Source organism: Herpailurus yagouaroundi, unplaced genomic scaffold (assembly GCF_014898765.1).
Source record: "Herpailurus yagouaroundi ecotype Mexico unplaced genomic scaffold, PumYag 251, whole genome shotgun sequence".
NCBI classification, from domain to species: domain Eukaryota; kingdom Metazoa; phylum Chordata; class Mammalia; order Carnivora; family Felidae; genus Herpailurus; species Herpailurus yagouaroundi.
The window spans coordinates 4084482-4106712 of NW_024412468.1; the positions used below are offsets into that span (position 1 = coordinate 4084482).

Sequence of the window (22231 nt, forward strand, 5' to 3'; positions counted from 1 at the left end):
GTGTTGAGCCGTGAAATTGGAGGTAGCCTGTTATGTGGCCACAGGTGATTGCTGCAAACACAGTGGCACCGCTGAGGGGGCATGTTCGAGGTGACCCCTTCATGCTGTGTATGTTTCCATCAAATCCTGAAGTTTTGTTGTGCAGCAGAGCTCTGGGCCCCTAGGCCCAGCTGAAGGAAGGAAGGTGCTCCAAGGAGAAGGGGCAAGAAGAAGCCATTTTCATTAAGTAAGCATCACGCTCTTCCTGCTCCGCAAGGTCCCTGTGGAACCGTCGGGAAATGAGGTAGAACAAGGATTGTGCCCCCCCGCCCCTGCTCCCGCTTGGATATGAGGGTCTCTTCCTCTGGACCCAACAGAACATGTGAGTCCAGCTTCCTCCTGCTCCCCACAGGATAGTCTCCTTTCCTTCAAAGACATAGGTGTCCTAACCCCTGGCTGTATGTTCCCCTGTACCCCCTTAGGGCCAGAGGGATGGCCAAGAAGGCAGGATGAGGAAGGATGGTTTGCACGGCCCCTGGTCAGATCCCCCCCCCCCCCCCCCCCGGAGAATTCCTGGTGCTGAGCCCTCGGCCCTTCCTGCCCACTGAGGTGCTGGCTCTACAGGTGTAGACCCCGGTGTCCTCATCAGGTGGAGTTGATACCCCTCACCTCTGGTTTTCTTTACTGCCTCGATGCTGCTTTAATTACAGCTGCGGGATCAAGGAGGGGTCGAGGAGGGCTCATAAATTGTTGAGAGGCATCATCGTACCTGAGTGGAATTTTTCCTGACGGGCCGTGCTCGTGCTGTATTTCCAGATGCCCATCGCTGACCTCTGCACAGTTTCTGTTATTTTGGTGAAGATGCATACTTGGGGGACAGATGAGAAATGGTGAAAACATATTAAAGTTGTACTGAGCATGATCTGTGACACGTTAGAGAGGGCTGGATGCATATCCCAGGGTAGGAGAGTATTGAGAAAATTTTGAATTTTGTTTGTCCAAAGATTTACACATTTTTCTATGTTGCATTTTGTGCAAATAAAATATTAGATTTGAGATCCCTTGTGGACTGCTGGGAGCCCTCACCCGTTTGATGCCCCTCCTAGGGCTCTGTGATCTGGGCTGTCTGGCCCTCTGCTCATGCGTGTGCAGGGGAGTGGGCTTCATCCTCCGTCTGGCCTCAGGTGCAGGAGCCAGGGCTGAACTTGACTGCGCTGGGTCTGGGAGCAAAAGGGAATTCTCATGTGCGCAGGGCAATATGGAAGCCAAGGAACTCACTAAGGCTCACGACAGAGGGAGGGAGAGAGAAGGGAGAAGAGGAGAGAGAAAAACGAAAATGGGGCCAAAAATCAAATCTGGAAAAATTGGTAGAAATAGGAGGACCCTCAGTGAGTTCAAGGAGAACAGGGAACACACGTGACTTTCTGGCTCTTTATCACCCCCCAAGCCCAATAGGGTGATGACTGGTGATGCACAGAGGCGGCACAGGAAGTGCCTGTTGGGTGCATCAGTCAGTCAATGAGAAACTCATGGTTGAACCAAGAGGGAATGTTTAGGGCCAAGTCAAAGGTAAACTGTGTGTCGTCCCATCCATTCCTTGTGCCGATGTAAGTGGTACTTTTCAGATTTAAGATTTTATCTCTAATTGTAGAATATCAGAGTGCAGTACCACAGTGAACAGTTAGGGGAATGTGTTCTGCTGAAATCAAGCAAGAAAAAAGAGAAGAAGGAGACCAGACGTTTATTGAACATTTCCCATTCGCAAGCACTGTGTCAGTCATGTCACAGGCATTGTTTTAGGTAATTATCGCAACAACATTTTGTGGGAGGTACTGGTATCCTAGTTTTACTGACGAAGAAATGGGCACAGAATGTTTAAGTAACTTTGTCAAGCTTAAGCAGCTTTTACTTATTTATTTATTTAATTTTAGAGACAGCATAAGTGAGGGAGGGGGGCAGCGGGGGAGAGAAGGGGAGAGGGAGAGAGAGAGAGAGAGAGAGAGAGAGAGAGAGAGAGAGAAAGAGAGAGAGAAAATCCCAAGCAGGCTCCACCCTCAGCGCGGAGCCTGACGCAGGCCTGGATGCGGGGCTCATTCTCACGACCTGGAGATCATGACCGAGAGATCATGACCTGAGTCGAAGTCAAGAGTCAGACCCTTAACCAACTGAGCCACTCGGGCGTCCCAAGCTTGTGCAGCTTTTAAAACACTCTCTGTAGTAGAACTGAGAACTGGCTTCTCCACCTCTACCCCAGTATGTTTCCTGACTTGCTCACTGATAAGAATTATTTGCAGTTCTTACTGAAAACATGAATTCCAAGGACCCGAATCTAGAACTTAACTAAATCAAGATATCCAAGAGTGAGGTCCCGAATTCTATTATCTTTAACTGGCACCCTAGATGATACATTTTTGGAAGCAAGTTTGAGGAACACTGCCTGCCACTGTAATTATTGGTGAGAGCTCCAATATTTCTCGTATCCATGGAAGAAAGTTAGATACTTTAAACTATTGAATAAATTTCCTTGTAAAAATTCCTGGGAATAAGAGTGCACATTAGTTTGTAATCTTGTGCTTGTAAGAGAAACAAACTGTAGTTAGATGGAAAAATACTATGGTAACATTTTATTCCTTCAGGAATAGATACAAGGTAAATACTATTTGTAAAAGAAGGAAAAAATTTACTGGTTTGTTAAAAGGTTGTTTAAAAAGAACTATAAATAGTTTGAATTCCAATTAATGTTTCATAACATAAAAGGGTGGTTAATCTCTAAAAGGAAAACATTAAGGCTAATTGGATTTTTAAATCTGAAAATCCCACAGGGAAAGCCTTTTCTTGATTAAAAAATTTAACTCATTTTACAGCATGCATTTTGGTCAGGGTTAGGGAAGGGTAATTAGCTTCCCATGGAAGATTCACTAATTAATGCTACAGCAAAATCAGGCTATACGAGCCCTGAACTTGGAGGAAATGCAAAAATATTTATCAGGTGCAGTGGAATCGAACACTATAAATACTAGGATGATCTGTTTAATATTAATGCCTAAATTCTATTTTAAGATGGCTCCCACAGATTTCTTAAGTTTTTTCATGAATATTAAGTTCGCTATTTTGGCTGTGGTTTCATCAAGCGTTATAGAAGTCTTTAAAATCGTAAAATTTAATAAGTACAACAAATTTTATCCTGGAAAATTGTTTTTTTTACAAGCATTTAAAAATATTGCCTGTAGTTTTAATTCATTAAGCTTCATTAAGTAGATTGGTTTAGTGCCACATTGCCTAAAAATTCAGTATTTTATAGTTTCAAAACCTTCAAAGCACTTTATAAACATTATTTTGACTCTATAGTCCTATTATTTTTTAGGATTACTTCTTTTTCTTTTTTTTTTTTTTTTTGCAAAATGTATGTACAAGTCAATTAAAATCTGTGCATTGGCTAAATTGCTATGAGTAGTTTTTGATGGAACATATTCTGCATCAATTATTGTAAGTGCATGAGAGCCTGCAGCACAGCATTAAGTGACCCTTGGTGATTGGAAAGGGGACAAACTGCTAGTTTAAATATTCTGTGCAGTTTATTTTCTGTAAGTATGGAGATTAAATTCTGTCATTGAGGGGCTTTTCTTGTTTTTTTTCTCCCATGTGGGGAGGGGGAAAGGGCAAATTGAAGCAGGCTCAGAGTGTAGGGAAAGAGCTTCAAATGCCGGCACATCACACTGAGACTGTTAACTATTCTGTTCCATGACTTAAGAGCAAAATGTCCCTGGGGGCCCTTTGAGTGTTAAAATGTTGACCAAGAGGGGAGACCTCCAACTGGAGGGCAGCAAACTCAACACCTAGCAATGGGCCAAGTCCCTAGGACACCTTTGTGTTCTCAATAAACTTTAAGTTTTGTCTCTAGGGGGATGAAAGATGACGGGATGAATCCGGATCTGAGGGCGGAGTAAACTGCGGAAGGGGGAGGCACATGGGGAATTGGAGGCAAGGAGAAAATGTCTGGAGCAGGAAGTCTGGACCCAGGATTAGCCAGAGGGCGCCACAGAGCCTCGGAAGTTCAGCCTGCGGCTGGCCTTACGTAGTCCTGTGGGACAGGGACAGCATTGGCTTTTCAAGGGCTGGGTTTCCAAGGGGCAACTCTGCTTCCACCTGGATAGTAGGCCAGAAGAGGGGCCCGGGAGCCGAGGTCATTAGTAAACCATAGCCCAGCACACAGGAAACGGAAGCCAGAGAGATGATGGAAAATGGCCCTGTGCAGAATGAAGAAAGATTACCGGGATTGGAAGTGAGCGATCTGTCCAGTGTGAACATTTAACGTGTCTTTTCATGGTACCATGTGGTCTCTCGGGCTTTGGACCCCTTCACTAGCTTCCCCCAAGCATTTGGGCTGAGGAGGTCAGGGAGGAGGCCTGCTCCGGGAAGCTGTGTCCTCGTGTCCAGTGAAGCAGGGGTGGCCACGTACTTGGTCCTGTACGTGCAGCTTCTGCTGTTGTCATTTGTGGCTTGTGGACCTCTGGTCCCTTCTCTCTTAGCTCACTTAGGGCCCGCACGTCTCTCAGCAGCCTGTGACGCATCCGAGGTCACAGGCTGTATTCTGTTGTTGTAGACTGGGGTGTCCTCCTTGAGGGACAGGCGGGTCATGTTCTCCCAGCTACAGAGGCCCCTTCTCACATGCCCCCTCCCACCCCAGTCCCCCAAACTTCCACCGCCACACTCTGTACTCCTGACACTCATCAGGGCCACTTGGGGCCATCAGGGGCGGGGGTGGCAAGAAGATGAGAACCTTAGCATCCACCTTTATCTACCGCTTTTATTTCCAGGAACAATAAATACACACAGAATGCGTTCTTTTCTGAGATACATTTTAATAAATTAATAATGGTTTTGTAGAATTGAAATGGGTTACTGCGTGTTAACATGGGTCACGTGGACCTGAAGCAAAACTTCTGGTTTTATTTCACATAGCATACAGCAAAGCCCACATTCCACTACAAGGCAAAGGAAGAAAATTACTCGTGTGTGCCAGTCCGGTATTCCGGTAGCTGGGAGCACTACCTCCCCAAGGGGGAAGGTCTCTGAAACTGCTATGCTTTAACGGGGGACACAGAGGGTTGCAGGTCTCCTAAGGAAATTTGCAGTCACTGTCTTACCTATTATTACCTTTGAAAGGAAACACAGAATTAGACATTATAATTAAAATTCACTGAGAACAAGTAATCCCTATGCACTAAAAAATTATGTGGAAAAATGACTTTGAATCTATAATTTTACTTTCAAGAACCAACTACCCACGTATTATGCAACTGTACATGTTCTCCGTAGCTGGGCAGGGCACTGTGTAGTGCAGTCTGACTCTCCACAAGGCCTTCATTCTTACTTTTCTAAATACCAACAAAAAATGCCGTGGTAGAAATTATCTAACCCAATTTTCTCAGACTTTGAACATGAGAAAGATATCAAATATTACAAAAAGAATTAACATATACATTAATAAATAACTAAAGTACAACGTGATCATGTAAAATCCTAAAATCAAAATAATTTTCTTTGTACGTGAAAATAAGTTGCAAAATGTACAGTTATAAGGGACCCACTCAGTAACAATTTAATTGTAGCAAATGTATTTTGCTTCATATATTGGCTCAACAGAATGTCCATTTACTGGATGTCTTACTTATATGCAGGTACTGTGCTAATTGCCAGGTCCAGAAATGACGAATATATGTCCCTATTCCTAAGAACTTCCAACTAAATGAGGAAGACAGGCATGTAAAGAAATACTTACGCCACACCGTGATACTCCGAGAACTGTACTCTTGAGTTATCCCAGCAACCTTGTTACCCTTGGAACCCACAGCATAATTTGTTGAGCCATTGGACAGTTATGGCAGGGAATGTTGTCAAGGTTAATGGGATGAATAATGCTACCTGATTCATACATAGCATTATCGAACAATGGCGTCGTCTCATGGCAGTACCATGCTCTATCCAGTTGGGCCAGCAGCATCGGTGAAGCGCCAGACTCATACCATAGGCTGGTCCTTATTAATTTGTGAGCAAATTGTCTTCCCAGTAACCACCAAGGATGTGACTGCTCTGATTTCTAAATTTTCCATCCTTTTTAAGGTCTTTATCAGAAGTGTCTTTAAGAGTCTGAAGACCCTATCTAATGACAAATGATTGAAAGACTTATTAAAATTTGGCTTTAGAATTCCTTTCCTAGAAACTTTGTGTTTGTGATAATGTTGATGGGTTAGGGGTGGGGGTAAAAGAAGAGAGACCCAGCAAGGCTCCAGCTCATATTTAGATGTTTAAGAACTAGAGAGCTGGTTAAGGGAATAAATCATGCCGGAATTATCAAGAGATTCGGCAGTGCTGGTCAGGCTCAACCCACCAACAAGGCGAGAGCTGCCAATAGGTTTTCTGAGGCAACTGTGCACGAAAAAGGCTTGTAACCCCGGCCATTGTGGCAGATTTTAAGGTGTTAATAAGCATTTGAACAAGAAGGAAAATGAGGCCTTGATTTTAGAGGAAGGGGAGACCCACTACTATTTGAAATACTTGTGGAGACAGCTCCCTAGGACCAAGGGCTGGAAGTTAGTATGGGGAGGCAACAGTATTTTGAATATCAAAGAGAACTTTCTAACAGAACTTTTCAAACATGAAGGCATGAGCTCTTTCTTCCTGAAAGAACTGAACTAGAAATTGGAAAAAAAAAATCGTCAGGGTGCTTTGGAATTTAGGGGGGCTTCTCTACCAGGCCAGAAGCTGTATCAGATTGCAAGGTGACTTTCAAGTTTGAATAGGAGTCTAGGAGTTAGAAGAGTTATCTTTTGCTAAGTGTGTAAGAGTATCATCCCGTGAGCACATTCCCTATTCAGATATTAAATCTGATGAAGCATCATAGTGCCATCAAATAAAACTGACTTAAAAACACATGTAGGTTTTTAAGATATAAAGATACTTTTTAAATCACATAATCTTTAACTAGAATCAGTACATTTAACTATATAGCAACATGTGCAGCAAAATCACAAATTCAGGAGAAAATTTTAGGTACTGATCTTTCAGTTTCTATTCTCTGTGAAACAAATGTGCACCATTGGTAGGCGGAAGGAAAAATCCCTATTACCAGTGCACTGTATATGTCAGCACCGTTTACAGACGTTTTCCTGAGTAATTAAAAAAAAGGAACAAAGAGCAAATTCCCTCCAACAAGAATGCTCCTGAAATGATGGAGTTTAAAACCCAAGTCCTGTAGAAACTGAGTACGCAGGACCAGTGGAATCAAGTTACTCAGAATGCCCAGATGCTAAATAAATTGGAGGAGGAAGTCATGGGTCCTAGGTCAGAAAACTGTTGAGCCAAAATGTGTAAATAGAGCGTAGAAATCTTTGGTTGTGCACTCCTGTATAGGAGTTAATTGGGCTGACCTTGTGTCACATGCCGTGTTCCACTAGTCTTCGTGTAAATATGGCTTTGTGGAGTAAAGTTGTTTCTTACGTTGGATGGAAACCTGCTTCCCTGTAAATTCGACACTTTTCGATTCTTCAGTGCCCTCCAGAGCTGCCCACTGGAAGACGGTCTTAGTTTCAATTCTAAATATAAAAGAGTTTCCAAATACTGGATTCGATCACACTGAAAATGAGGACTTAAAAGTAACACTACATGTTCAGCAGTATATTTAATCATTGCATTTATTGCTTCCAAATCTCACACTGTAAATAGATGCTTTTCTCCATACTTTGATTTTTTGACCATACACCTTGAGTTAGGTACACTACACACATCCTCAGCCGCTCTTGGTATCTGGGAAAAACAGAATCGTGTTGCAGGATGTGGCCACTCTCAAATACGTTTCTAGCCCTCAAGGGTAGCATGTAGTGAATACAGCTGTGATAGAGTCCTCTTTCCCACCCAGAACCAGAGCTGACCGTTACGGGAATGGAGTTACTTGTGATTATGCAAGTATTCTTCACACTTCACAGTCTCACAGGCAACAGGTGAACAAAAGGTGGTCCGCATTTTAAATCAAGTTTGCAGATCACAAGTGTCCATTGACTTTGAATTGATCTCATCTAAATGCTGAACTTAATTTTTTTATATATAATAATGCCATATAATTACCTTCAGTTGTAGAAGAGGTTACAATATTAGATTTTTTTTTGCATGCATAATCCAAGTGTAGTGGAGCAAACCAAATGATAAAGGATTTAGAAATGTTTAACAGAATTTTTCCACAAGAACGAAAGCAATTTGGATAATGAGCACAATTCCTTTGTCTCTTACAATGCAACACTGGCTGAAGGATGATAATGAAAGGACAGCGGACTTTAAAGAAAAAAAAGGGACTCAGGGAAGAGGCCATAGATACAGGGATGTTATTTCCTCCCACCTAAGCTTACAGACAGGAAAAACAGCTTTTTCCGGGGGTACTGAGAATGAACTTGCGAGATCACTGAGACTTGCCTGTCAGAGGTCCGGAACGGAGGGTGAGGCCAGAATGACAGACATGGTTCTCAGACAGTGAAGCCAGGGATTGGCAGGGTCAGGAAGGTGTGACCAGTCCGGTCATTGACCGGGTGTGCCGTGCCTGTGGTTGGGTTCCTTGAGGATTTGGAACACAGAGAACCATTTCTCAGCACGGCAGATAGATCAAATGAAAGCGCTGTCTCTACAGAAGACGCAAAATTAGAGTGAACAAGATCAGTGATTAGTGGAGCCAAGCCCAGCACAGACCGCGATAGCACCAAGGATCAAGAACAGGAAATAAAGGAAGAGTCTGGGGTTTTGTGACTAGACAGAGTACTTTTCCCTGGTGTAAAGGGATGGCAATAAGAAGAAAATGGTTAGCAAGTAAACTGCAGCAATTGTAGAAAAAAGGCGGAAAGCCTTGTGTGTTAGGAAGTATATTAAATGCAGAGGGAGCTAGGCTTGACAACAAAGATATTTCTAGAAACTTCACCATACATCAATGGCCAATGAGAAGACTGGTGGACATCAGGATGAGAGAATAATAAAACAAGATCAGCAAGGGATTCTATGCCCCTTTAGTTTTTCCTTTCTGGAAAGGATGAACATTTCCTAGAGTCAATAATGAAAACAATTATTTATTTTAAACATACTTTGATTATTTATATATGCTTAAATCAACAGTTCAGTCAATCCACGTATAGGTCATCCACTGTGGTATGGTCTTTCTTAAATAATTGGTTTCCAAAGCCACAAATAGACCACACAAAACTGGTCATTGAATTTTCTGTTTTTCTTACACACACACACACACACACACACACACACATGGCAGAGCCAACTTAGGTAGGAAGGAAGACCACCAATTTGACAGAATGCTTCTCAGCCAACTGTCATCTGATTAGGGATAGTCTCTGATTTTGGAATTGCAGAGTAATGTAGTCTAATATCCTGTTCTATTCTGAAAAAAACATTTGAAGCTTATACAATAAATTTATATGGCATAATAAAAGGACCTTCATTTAGGTATATTTCCACTTTTAAAACCTAATATGGTTACATCTTTTAAACTTAGGAAAGAAACATACTCCTTTTGCAACGCAATCTTGTCACACCTGAGAGCAAGGATGATTGCTACTCTTTCTTTACTGGGGTTAAAGGTGATTAAACATCTTAACGGATATGGGTTGCGAATGCGATCAATACAAAAACCTAGTGAGTTTTTTAAATTAGGAAAATAATCCACTATGAATATCTTATGAAAATAGTAAACCCACACGGTGCTTTATAGTTGGGATATATCACCAAGGAAAACTGATACGGTACTAACTGAAGCACAGAAATTTCTTACTACAGATCAAATTTGGATATTTACAAATTTAAGAAATGCAACAGAATGATACACTTATCTAGGGATCAGATTTGCTGCGTCCTCAATTATGCTGGAATGTGGCAAGGATACAGAAAATGTTTGTTAGGACTACCATCCCAGAATCCCAAAACTTCACCCAGTGGGTTACATGTAAAGATAGACTGAGAGGGGGTGTAACTTACAAGTAGTCATTAAATCAAGAATGTTCATTTACTGAGCTTCAGCCAGAAAATAAGTAAGATATGCTGCCACCAGAAATCGAAACCAACCAGCACAGAGGACTACCAGAACCAGCAATTTTAAAAGCATTCCAGTAATTGCCAATGGCATTATGGCATTATAACATGGTACATTATGCTCCTAATGAAGAGTTGAATCGTAAAAAATGTCAAGCCATGTTTAGCGCAAGTTTAGAAGGCTGGGAAATACACTGCATTTTAGAAAAATTTCTGACCAAAAAAAATGATGATGAAAAAAGGAAGAGGGGTTAAAAGAAGCTAAGCAGTGATCAGAAAGGACGGGAATTCAGTAACTCTTACACCTGTAGTAACAAGGTAGGCTTCTCACCTCTTTCTAACTTAATTTTCACTTCCTATAATATAGTGTGCAAATAATTCACTTTCACTACCTACAGAGATTTTTTCCCCCTCTAAATAGTACAAATCTGTGAACACTGATTTGTTCTTACTAGTCTTTCACAGATAAATTACTCTCAAAATCAAGACATCAATGCCTATGAGTCTTATTTACATATGAAAATACTAAGTATTCTGGATTCTCCAGGATTAAATTATATTCGATATAATTTTTGGGTAAATGTATCTTGTATTTAAGTTTCCAGCAACCGCTAAGTCATATATGCTATACATTCATAGTAATTCTCTAGCAGAAGGTACATTTTATTTTACTAAGAGGTAAAGACCTTTTTACCAGCTATTAGGCTTAACAGATTTATGGTAGGCTTCTAGAACTGGGATAGTTTTAGGATGTCTAAGCACATACGCCTTTCAGAAATGATTAGAAAACCATGGGTCTCTGTATTTATTAAACTGAATCACCTGGCAGTAAAATTCCGTTAAGGCTCGTGGCATGGGTGAGACTTCCTCCCACTCAGATCTGCCACTGTGGTAGACTTGTACTTCGTCTGTGATCTCATCTGGTGCGTAATCGCCACCCAAGATATAAATTTTGTCTTCAATTCCAACTGCGCCTGCATTAAAGCCTGCACATTCAAAAGAGCCTTCACCCTTCCAGACACAAGTATCTGGACAAAAACTATAAACCTTATAGGTGGAAAGGTCACATATGTACAGTGTGCAGTTTACTGGGACAGCTTTGATTAGTGTCGCATGAAAAAACTGCCCAAACTCTGCTACGAGTTCAGACCACTGATCGGTGGTCACGTTGTATTTGAAAAAGCAATCAAGTGACGGGTTAAAGGCATCTGTAATCTCTACCTCTGACCCAAGAACATAAATGACATTTTGGCAGGTGCTCGCTTCAGGGTAGTATATGCCCCTGGGTAACGGGCTGACAGACATCCACTCTTTAGAAAGAGGGTCGTAAGACTCGACATCTAAGAGGCTTTTAATGTCCTGAGACCCTTTCGTCTTTCCACCTATGACAAATAATCTGTTGAGAGCCAGAACTGATGTATGCATGGTTCTTGGTGTCTTCATAGCTGATACCAGGAAGAAATCGTTCTTCACTGGACAGTAGCACCAGGTTTGGTCAGTCGCATCATGATAGGACTCTGCGATATGAAGCCGAACCGTTCTACAGCACGGCCCTTTGCACCCGCCCGTCAGGAATATCTTCTCTCCGTAACTAGACAGACTAGACCCTGGCAAGTCAATCAGGTGTGACTGTGGCAGCACTTTCCACGAGTCACTGTTTATATTGTAGCAAAAGGTATATTGGTCTCCACCGTTTTCCTCAGTTTTGTGAACAAATATGTATTTTTCAGTTGTGGATGGTCGAGCGTCAGGGAAGAGTCCACCAGAACCTTGCACACACTTAACAGCATCCATGATTATGTCAAAACAGTTTGTGCTTTTGAGTAAACACTCTTCGTTGAGCAGACAGTTTTGAAGGGTCTCCTCGGATAACTGATGTAGTCTAACTTTTTTAATCAAATAAGGCAGATGCTTTTGCCTTGATTCTAAGTTGTGTTTGGTCCAGCTAAGGACCACTTTCAGTACAGTCTCTTCTTCGGGGACATTCAGTTCATCGGATTCCAGACATTTCTGCAGTACTCCGAAGTTCATCTCTAGGAAATCACTGGATTTAAACAGTAAGGAAAAGTGGTGCTGTACAAAGTACAGCGCGTGGTCAAACAAGCGGGGAGAGCCGTAGCTGTCTGACAACGACAATAACTGTAAACAATTGACAAGGTTAATACTCTTTATTAAGAAGTCACTGCAAGCTTTGGCTAGGAAGGAAACTTGAAGAAATGATGACAACTGAAAGAACATTTCCACGTTATCATCCGTTATCTTGGTTTTCCCAGTGTAGGCATAGTCAAGAAACGCTTTTACTGCTTTGGAGGACAGATTAGTGATGGTGACGCTCCCACCGTCTCGCTCTTTCATGTTCACTTCAAACATGGCCCTGCAGAAAGAAAGAGAACACAGGAGAAAAGGAAAACAGGAGTATGTGATTCCGTGGTACTTTTCAAGGTTACCTTAAAGACGTGTCCTTTACCCTCAGGTTGATAGAATGTTTCACAAATCTCAGGTTTATGGTTATGCAATATATTTTTAGACCATCTTAATAAATTATCTGAATATCTAGCATAGTTACATACCATATCATTTATCTTTAAAACCCACAGACCACGTAGCTACCACACTGCAGAATACGTACATTATAGCTGCGGTACAGCATTTACTCCAAAGAAGGCTATATATAAAAAGATTCATATTTTGTAAGCCAATTTCAATGCTCTTAAATATCATTCATAAAATCAGGGTAAGGTCTCTCTGATGGCTGAATTTCTCTTTTTATGAGTTCATTAGTATCAGCTCTGCAGGTGATAAGTACAGATATTTAAAATAGATAGTGCTTCTGGGTTTAGGATTTAAAAGTGTCTTTCAAATGAATTTTCAGTTTGGCAGCAGTGACACACGTGGAAGATGGGATACAGTGAGGTATCAGATGTCTCTAATGAGTCCGCCTGCGTGGAAAATCCACAAAACATCTCTAAAGAGACACGTCTTATACAGCACTTTAGGGAGAAAAGAGAATGTGATGTCATAAAGCTAAATGCCAAACCAAAAGTCTCAAAGTAAGTTTGTGAAGAAATAACCACTGAGAGAAGGGGGGGGGGTCCTCAGATCTGAATAATCAGACCAGCCCAAGAGTTCTTCTGAGTTGTAATTTTTCCCCACCTGGCAGAGGTGATAGACTCTGAGGAAGTGGGAACTTTAGGGACTCAGTTTAAGCTAAAATATAAATTATGTGGAAATGGTTGGGCAGGAGACTACGACGTATGTATTTTACTATTGGTTTTGGTAAGACCAATCTTGCCACCCATTCCTATGTTAGTTAACATCATATCCAGAATCGTTCACTTTTACACAGACTCGCTATGGCGGTTGTTGGTAGCACAGTGAGTGGAGGTCGAGATTCAAGAGAAAGAGCTACGACAGAGAAGCAAGGACTTCCAGTAGTTGGACATTCAGTAGGAGTGGAGATTGACTGGTTTGGGTTCTGGCATAATACTGCTTTGTGTCTGCACCAAATTGTCCAGGATACCTCCGTGAGCAGTGCTCTTCAGTGCTCAAGTACTCTGGGGGGAATACAATTTGGTTTTTTGGGTTTTTTTTAATGTTTATTTATTTTGAGAGAGAAAGAAAGCACAAGCAGGCTCCGCGCTGTCAGCCAAAGCCCGATGCGGGGCTTGAGCTCATGAGCTGTGCGATCATGACCTGAGCCAAAACCAAGAGCCAGACACTTAACTGACTGAGCCCCCCAGGTGCCCCTAAACCAAATTAGTTTTTAGGTCCACTCTAGAGGGTAATGAAAACTGTTTAAGAAGCACTAGTATTATCCAAATGAAAAATCTGAGGAGACTTCCAAATATGGAAGGAACACCCCTTAGGAAAAGGAAGGACAACAAAACACCTTCCCACTGGACTGTTCTAATACACAAAAAAATACGGTTACAAAAACTATACACATTATACACTATTTGAATAAAGTAGATCAAGTCAGAAATGTTAAACTGTGATGATAATTACATTGACTTATGAGGACACGGATAATCAGGTTAGGGTAATAGTGAGAGCCTGGCCTCTAGAATCTGGCTGCCTGGGTGGGTATCGGGCCTATGTCACTAATTAGCTGTGTGACCTCGGTTGGGGGGGGGCACTTCTTAACTGTGCTGCAAATTCTTCATCTGATAATGGGTACACAGGGGCACCTGGGTGGCTCAGTCGGTTAAGCGTCCGACTTCGGCTCAGGTCACGATCTCGCGGTATGTGAGTTCGAGCCCCGCGTCGGGCTCTGTGCTGACCGCTCAGAGCCTGAAGCCTGTTTCCGATTCTGTGTCTCCCTGTCTCTCTCTGACCCTCCCCCGTTCATGCTCTGTCTCTCTCTGTCTCAAAAATAAATAAACGTTAAAAAAAATTAAAAAAAAAAAGATGAAAATGGGTACACATATATCTACTTTGCTCAGTTGAGGAGGAATGAGTTAATCAATGCAAAGTATTAGCTATTATTATCATTTTTAGAAAATATTTCCTATCAGATCCTGTGTGTTTTTATCACCAGCTTCCACATTTTCTTTGAGAAGATATATGTAAGATCATCTTTCCATTCTTCATCAGCTTGAAAGTTTCCAGTTAACATCGATCTTGAATTTACCATAATCATAAAGTGGCTGTACAGTATGTGTGATTCCTTTTCAGTCTTCTCTCCATGACTTTACATCTCATTCAAAAACTTTAATTTTCCAAAATCATTATAAAGTGCATTTATCATGCATTATGCACTTTCCTGCTAGTTCATATTTTTCCTCCCAATATCCAGTAAATTTGATAACACAAATATTATGAATTAGTGGCCTTATCATATAAGGATGTAAATGATAGAATTTCAGTCTAAATTTGTAAATAGTTTTACATGAACTTTAGTAAACTCACAGTAAATTTAGTATTCCTTTAGTAAAATGCTATATATAATCAATATAATACTATATATAATATATCTAATCTAGGTCATTATAAAACTGCCATTTGTGTTACTTCAAAGCAGGGAGAAAAATTTTAAAATATATTGTTCTGTTTTCACAGCAGTTTTTTTAAAAATTTAAAGTAGATCCATAAAAGCTAGGAGTACCTGAAAATATTGTGGCCAAAAACTAGGTGCAGATACATTTAATTAATAAATAATTTCTGGGGCACCTGGGTGGCTTAGTCGGTTGAGCATCCGACTTTGGCTCAGGTCATGATCTCACGGTTCATGGGTTCAAGCCCCGCGTAGGGCTCTGTGCTGACAGCTCAGAGCCTGGAGCCTGCTTCGTTCTGTGTCTCCCCCTCTCTCTCTCCCCCTAACCCACTCACATTCTGTCTCTATCTCTCAAAAATAAATAAACATTAAAAAAAAATTATTTCTCCATGAAGAGTAGAGGACTTCCAATTGAAATGCTTACATAAACTTATTTTGTTAACAAGAAAACACTGTAGGGAAATCAACTTGTGTGTTTACCAGAGTTTTTCCATTTTTGCTAGGTTTGGAAACAGTAATAATAATAATAATAATAACAATAATAATAATAGGTTGACTATAGTGGGCACTGCCCTAATCATTACATATACATTATTTAAGTCTCATCATGACTCTGTGAATTAGATTCTGGTTTTGTGGTCTTAATTTTTACAAATCAGGAACCTGAAGCCTGAAGAGATTAAGTCACTTGCCTAAGGTCATGTCTGGTAAGTGGCAGAGCCAGGATTTAGATTGAGGGCATGTGTATTAAGGGGCCAAGTACTTAATCCCTACACCATCACTTCCTGTCATGACGAGGTGGCAGGATGGGGAGGGAGCAGAATGCAGCTACCAGGAAGAAGACCCGTGGAATACAAGAGAGCTGGGACACTGGTGGCACCAGGGTGTGGCAGAGCATAGGGACAGCGAGGGCTCCAGTGGGACTGGGAGAACAGCTGAGGTTACAGGGTCAGAAGCAGACTCCAGTTAGGCCAGAGGCGCTTCCCCAGTGAGCCAGGTGCGGCCCTGGGCCACTGCTCCCACCTCCAGCAGCGGACCCCCCAGGGGCAGGGGAGTATCAGTACTAAACTTTTAGAGGATTCGCTCCAGAGCAGTAACGGTGAGGTCTAATCAGATGCTGTCAGTAAAACAGGAGTTAAAGTAAGGATTAGTGTATTTACATCTTAAATCTTACTATGTTTTTACCAATTTTATTTACTAGAGATTTAAGGCCTGCTTACTTTGAATACAAATTACTTCCAAAACCGAATATAATGCAAATACCACAACTGGGATGAAGTTTATGGCAGTATGACTGGAGGGCTGGAGGCCAGGATGTCACCAAGAGAGGTCTGTGTGTGACCAAGAGGCCTCGCGGGATGGTATGACCGTGAAACAGCTGCCACCGTAGCAAGGTCATGCATCCAACACTTAACCTTGCAGACTCCACAACCACTGTCACCACAGTGGAATCGTACAGGCTCATGACTAGGGCATTCTATTCAGAACCAAATTCTATCCAGAAGGTTGCCTAGAATCAGAAAAGTTGGGTATTCTCCAGAAATGCTTCTGGAGGTACTTTTCCCCTTTGTCAAACAAAGAGAGGAGAAACTTTGAAATATCTGTATGAGCCCCCTTCTCCCTGGAATAATCCTTGGATACAGTACATGACTGAAATCTGTTTTCCTCTCAGCCTCTTTGTTTTCTTTGAACTATACTTCCATATTTTATCCATCCTTTCCTCTTTTTCTAAATGGCACAGTGCAAGAATTCCCCTAAATAAAATGGACTCTGTGTCAAAACAAGTTTCTGGGGCCCCCCCCCCCGAACATTTCAAAGAACCAGTGTCCAGTACAACATTGGGAAATGCTGATCTGGGAAGACCTGAGTTTTTAAAAAAGGTAGTCTTAAATTTTTATATTCAAAAATCATTAGTTAATCTAGGTTATAATTAGCTTTTTTTTTAAGAATTAAAAATTACCACTGCATGCTCCTGTAGGGGAGAATTCAGCAGTTATGACAAATAAGTGTAATAACACAAAATCTGAGTCATAGACAAGGTACAGTACCTGAAAAAGTCACTGCATGCTGCTAAGACACAACGATGACACGGGATTGTTTCATCTTTCATGATTATTTTGAAATCATAAAAGACATTTTGTTCTCTAAAATTCTGTAGTACACTTAAGATTTTCTGTCCATGATCTTCAGACACAAGGAAGTTGTTTTTCTTCTCAGATGGAAGTCCATTACATGAGTTTCGTTGGTTGAGATGATATGAATTATCCATAGCCAATTCCAATTGTTCTTAGAACTGGAAAGAAAAACAATCACTGATGTAGTAGAGTCCTGATGAAATTTCAGATCCAAAATTTGTTTATGTCAATTACACAAAAATTCTAAGATCATAATAAACCTTGATCTAAACATTTGTTTTCATGAATTTCTTTTGAACTTTTATAAATATTGAGCTACTAGAAAATAAAAGACTATATTAAATTGAGGCATAAAGTTCAAGCCATACAATTGTGTCAAATAGCACCATTTATAATTTATATATATAGCTCATATAGGATCTCCCCACATGACTAGTCTTGTTACACATAAGAGGTATTATTTTATAGTAGCCATCACATGGGTATATACCCAACACATCCCTCTGCCTCCCATCCCTTTTCTTCTGGTAGCATAGCCGATGTTAAAGTATCCATCTTGAAGCATAGCCTTCTGGGGTTCAACTTTCAAGACAGAAATAATTGAAAAAGATCAGTGTTACACTGTGTTAACTAGTTAGGGCCTTTAGAAAGGAACAAAAAGGCAAGCATTGATACATGTTGGCCTGTTTGGATACCTTTTCTTTTTGTTGTCTGATTGCTATGACTAGGACTTCCAGCACTATGTTGAATCCAAGCGGTGAGAGGGAACAACCTTGTCCTGTTCGTGACCTCAGAGGAAAAGCTCTTAGTTTTTCCCCATTGAGGATGATGTCAGTCAGCTGTGAGGTTTTCATAGATGGGCTTTATGTTGAGGTATGTTCCCTCTAACCCTATTTTGTTGAGGGGTTTTTATCAGGAATGGATGTTGAACTTCATCAAATGCTTTTTCTCCTTCTACTAAAATGATCCAATGGTTCTAGTGCTTTCTTTTATTAATGTGGTGGATCATGTTGATTGATTTGTGAATACTGAACCACCCCAGCAGCCCAGGAATAAATCCCACTTGACTGTGGTGAATGATTCGTTTCAATGTATTGTTGGATTCCAGTCGCTAGTATTTTACTGAGAATTTTTGCATCCATGTTCATCAGGGATATTGACTGTAGTTCCCTTTTTTAGTGGAATCTTTATCTGGTTTTGGTATCAGGGTGATGGTGGCCTAAACAAATGAATTTGGAAGTTTTCCTTCCATTATATTTTTTGGGAAAGTTTAAGAATATTAACTCCTCTTTAAATGTTCGGTAGAATTCACCTGTGAAGCCATCTGGTCCCGGATTTTTGTTTGTTGAGAGGTTTGTGATTTTGGACTCAATTTCGTTGCTGGTTATTGGCCTTTCAAATTTTCTATTTCCTTCTGTTTCAGTTTTGGTAGTTTCTATGTTTCTAGGTATTTACCCATTGCTTCTACATTGTCTAATTTGTTGGCTTACTGCTTTTTAGAATATTCTCTTATGATCGTACTTCCACGTTGTTGGCTGTTATTTCTCCTTCATCATTTGTCATTTTATTTAGTTCTCTCTCTCTCTCTCTCTCTCTCTTTTTTTTTTTTAACCAAGTTGGCCTATTTGAAAGCAGGACAGAAAACAGTATAACTTCACTAAAAAAGGCCTTTTAAACATGCGATCAGAAGTCTAAGACAGTTGAAGGCCAGACAACCGTGACTTTGCCAAACTGCAGATTCAATTCTATGCAAACAAGTTTACCCACCAAAAAGCAAGGAAGGAAGTGGGAAACAGGTTCTCTACCCGTTCAGAGAAACTTGTCTAGTAGCAAACTAGAAATGATCCCTGAGTCTTCAGAAAGGAAAAGAAGCCTGAGAACTAGGGAGCCAAAGAAATAGGGAACATTGATTCCCTTAGTATGTTTTTATCCCAGTTATCTAGTGCTTTGCAAATCATCCTAAACTTAGTGGCTTAAGACAACAGTTTATTGTATCTCATGGTTCTGTGGGTTTCACTGGAGCTTCTTGCTCTGGGACTTTCATATACATAGAGTCAGATGGGAGCTCTGGCTGAGGTCATCTGAAGGCCTGACTGGGCTACAGGTCCAACATGCTTCCTTCTTTCCCATTCTGGATGCTTCAAACGGGATGGCTAGAACAGACGGTGTCTGTCTATGTGCACTCTGTCCATGTGGGCAGCCTATACTCCCTCATAGCATGGCAGTGTCACGGTGGCTGGGTTCTCCCAGACAAAGCGTTTCAGGCCCGGGTGGGAGCTATATACCCAGTGGTCCTACAACTTCAATTAAAGCTCTAGGACTGAGCCATCTACTGCTCTCTTGTCCAATATAGTAACCATGAGCCATGTATCACTATTTAAATGTAAATTACCTAAAATTCAATTAAATTAAAAATGTAGTTGCTGTAGCCATATTTTAAGTAATCAGTAGCCATATGTAGTGATGGTTACTTTTACGTGTCAACACAGCTGGGCCATGGGGTGTCCAGATATGTGGCTAAGTAGTGTTTGTGGGTGTGTCCATGGGGGTGTTTCTGGAGGAGATTAACATTTAATTGGGACAGTAAGTAAAGCAGGCTGCCCCGCCCTCCCCCCCCAACCCCGTAATGTGAATGGGACTCATCCAGTCCATCCCAGAATAGAACAAAAGGCCAAGAAGGAATTCTGTCTGTCTGCCTGGATGTCAAGGAGTTGGAGCTTCAGGCTTCTGCTCTGAACTGAGTCATGGATGGTAACGGTGCTGTCGACTCTCCTGTGCCTCCAGCTTGCGGGCCGCAGATCTTGGGATTTCTCACACTCAAGGATCATGGAAACCAACTTCTTATAGCAGATCTGTCCGTCTATGTCTCCACCTGGTTTCCCTCGAGAACTCCACCAACACTTGTGGCTGTTCTGTTGTACAGCAGAAATGCACAATATTTTCCTTATCACAGAAGTTCAGTTGGATGGCTTCTGTAGTATATGAAGGAAGAACAGCATGTGCACATGCATGAGAGAGCATGTGCGTGTACAAGTGGGGGAGTAATAGGATGGAATTGGCAGTATTATTGGAGAAGTAAGTTACCTGCAGTAATTCAGTGAGCAGTGTTCTAAAGTAGTTGCAAGTAGGGAGACATAACAAGTGTGGGTGTCAGGAAGGGAGAGAGATAATTAGAGGTTTGGGATCAGTTCTGAAGAAAAGGCAGGCAGAAAACAGTTGTATTGGTCAGAGGTCTCTAGAGAAACAGAGCCAGTGAACCTACAGGTTACAAGCCTGTTGGTTTTGTGTAGACACACATGCACACACATGCTGGTACTTGTGTGTCTATAAAAAGTAAGGACTTGGCTCACAAAATTATAGAGGTCCCAGGATCTGTGGTTGGCACTCTGGAGACCCAGGGCAGCTGGTGATGTAAGCTCCAGTCTGAAAGCTGGGCAGCCTGGAGAGCTGGGAACAGCTGACTTTTTTCAGTTTGAGTCCAAAGGCAGCAATGGTTGTCTCAACTCAGCACTCGGGTAAGGTTCGTCTTACTCAGCAATTTTGTCCTATCCAGGTCTTCTACTGATTGGATGAGGCCCACCCTCATGAGGAAGGACAACCTACTTCTCCCAGTCTGTCTGTCCAAGTGTTAACTTCATCTGGAAGCTCACTCAACAGAAACACCCACAATAATATCTGACCAAATGTCTGGGCACCCTATGGCCCCGTTAAGTTGATATAGTAATTAATCATCACAACACTACAAATCTTAACAATGTTAACAATATCTGACCTTAGATGGAAAAGAACATATAACCCAAGTTAGAGTGGGGTGCACAGAGAATTGTGTAGGGCTGCCACCCCAGGAGTAATTCTTCACCTCGCAAGGCATGCCTCTTAAGCCACTTGTAAAACTCTGTTATTAAAATTATGGATATTTTTTCTAAGAACTATAAAGTCATCCATTTTCCCAGGGCTGCGATATAATGTGAGCAGTAGGATGAACAGGCTTCAGAATTGGAGAGATGAGCTCCGTGCTGTTTCAGCACTTGACTTGTGAAATATCTGAGGCCAGGAACTTCTGGTCTTTGATTCTCATTTTTTCCTTCTGTAAAATAGGGACAGACTGTACCTGTCAGTCATTGTACTATTGAGAAGAGTAAAGATAATACATACTTGAGCATTAAGTATATGCTAGATAAGTGGAATTTGGTACTTTCTACCAAAAATTTAACACAACAGCCAAGGAAATCACTTAATTGATATTAATCAGGAGGTTTACATTACTCACGTAGTGGGGAGAAGAGTGAGAGAGGCAGCTGTCTAGTAATTGCTAAGCTGAAGAGAAGAGTTGAACACAAGTGCTGTCACTGTAAGAGTTTCTCTGAAGTGCCAGATCAGTGGACAGAAGACATAACCCTGCTTGAGACTTGAGCCAGCCTCTCCTACTGCCTCCGTGACACCGGAGGGAGAGGCCAAGGAGTGCGTCCACTACATAAAAGAGTACACGGGGCAGAGAAGCAGGCATGATCTATATAAGAGAGACAGACGTGACTTAATGCTGTGCAAAGGGTCAAAGCATCTTCTCAGCCACACAGTGAGACCAAGGTGTATCTCCTGGTCTGTTTCTCACGTCTAGCAGTGGGCTGGTGCATCAGTGATCTGTAACAGCAATGCAGGGTCTCTGCTCATCCTGCCTCAGAGAACCACAGAATTGGTTGGGAGATGCAGTCCACATCGCCTAGACACCCCCTGGAACTGCTCTCAATTCTCATCCATTTAAAGGTATGTATTTAAATCTCTCTGACAGAGGAGGTTAGATGCTGAAGATTGAAATACACACTCATCTCCTATAATCTTAGATTCTTCTTGGGTTGTAAAAGTTCTTTCAAAGTTTACGATGATAGGTGTTGACAAGGCTGTGTGATCCACATGGGATAATGTAAAGCAGAGATTGCTACCCTGACCTTCAAGCCGTCTAGTGAGGGGGAGATGGAGGGAAGGAGGTGGGTAGATACTGAACACAACACTTTCATTCTGCATGTGATTATGTGCGTGTGCGTGTGTA

The 22231-nt window shown here is 41.6% G+C and overlaps 1 protein-coding gene and 1 long non-coding RNA gene across 2 annotated transcripts in view; one reads left to right on the forward strand and one right to left on the reverse strand.

The window, feature by feature from the left end:
• Positions 1-21005, forward strand: part of LOC121020770 (uncharacterized) — a 40688-nt gene extending 19683 nt beyond the window's left edge. Inside the window, exon 3 of the long non-coding RNA XR_005786274.1 lies at positions 20738-21005. This is a non-coding gene — a long non-coding RNA (uncharacterized LOC121020770). The remainder of the gene's footprint in view (positions 1-20737) is intronic.
• KBTBD3 (kelch repeat and BTB domain containing 3) overlaps positions 4910-22231 on the reverse strand; it is a 38832-nt gene continuing 21510 nt past the window's right edge. Inside the window, exons 2-3 of the mRNA XM_040460771.1 lie at positions 17098-17342; positions 4910-12430 (exon numbers count right to left, since the gene is read on the reverse strand). Coding sequence (XP_040316705.1) covers positions 10828-12430; positions 17098-17318 — 1824 coding nt within the window. The 5' untranslated portion in view covers positions 17319-17342 and the 3' untranslated portion in view covers positions 4910-10827. The remainder of the gene's footprint in view (positions 12431-17097; positions 17343-22231) is intronic.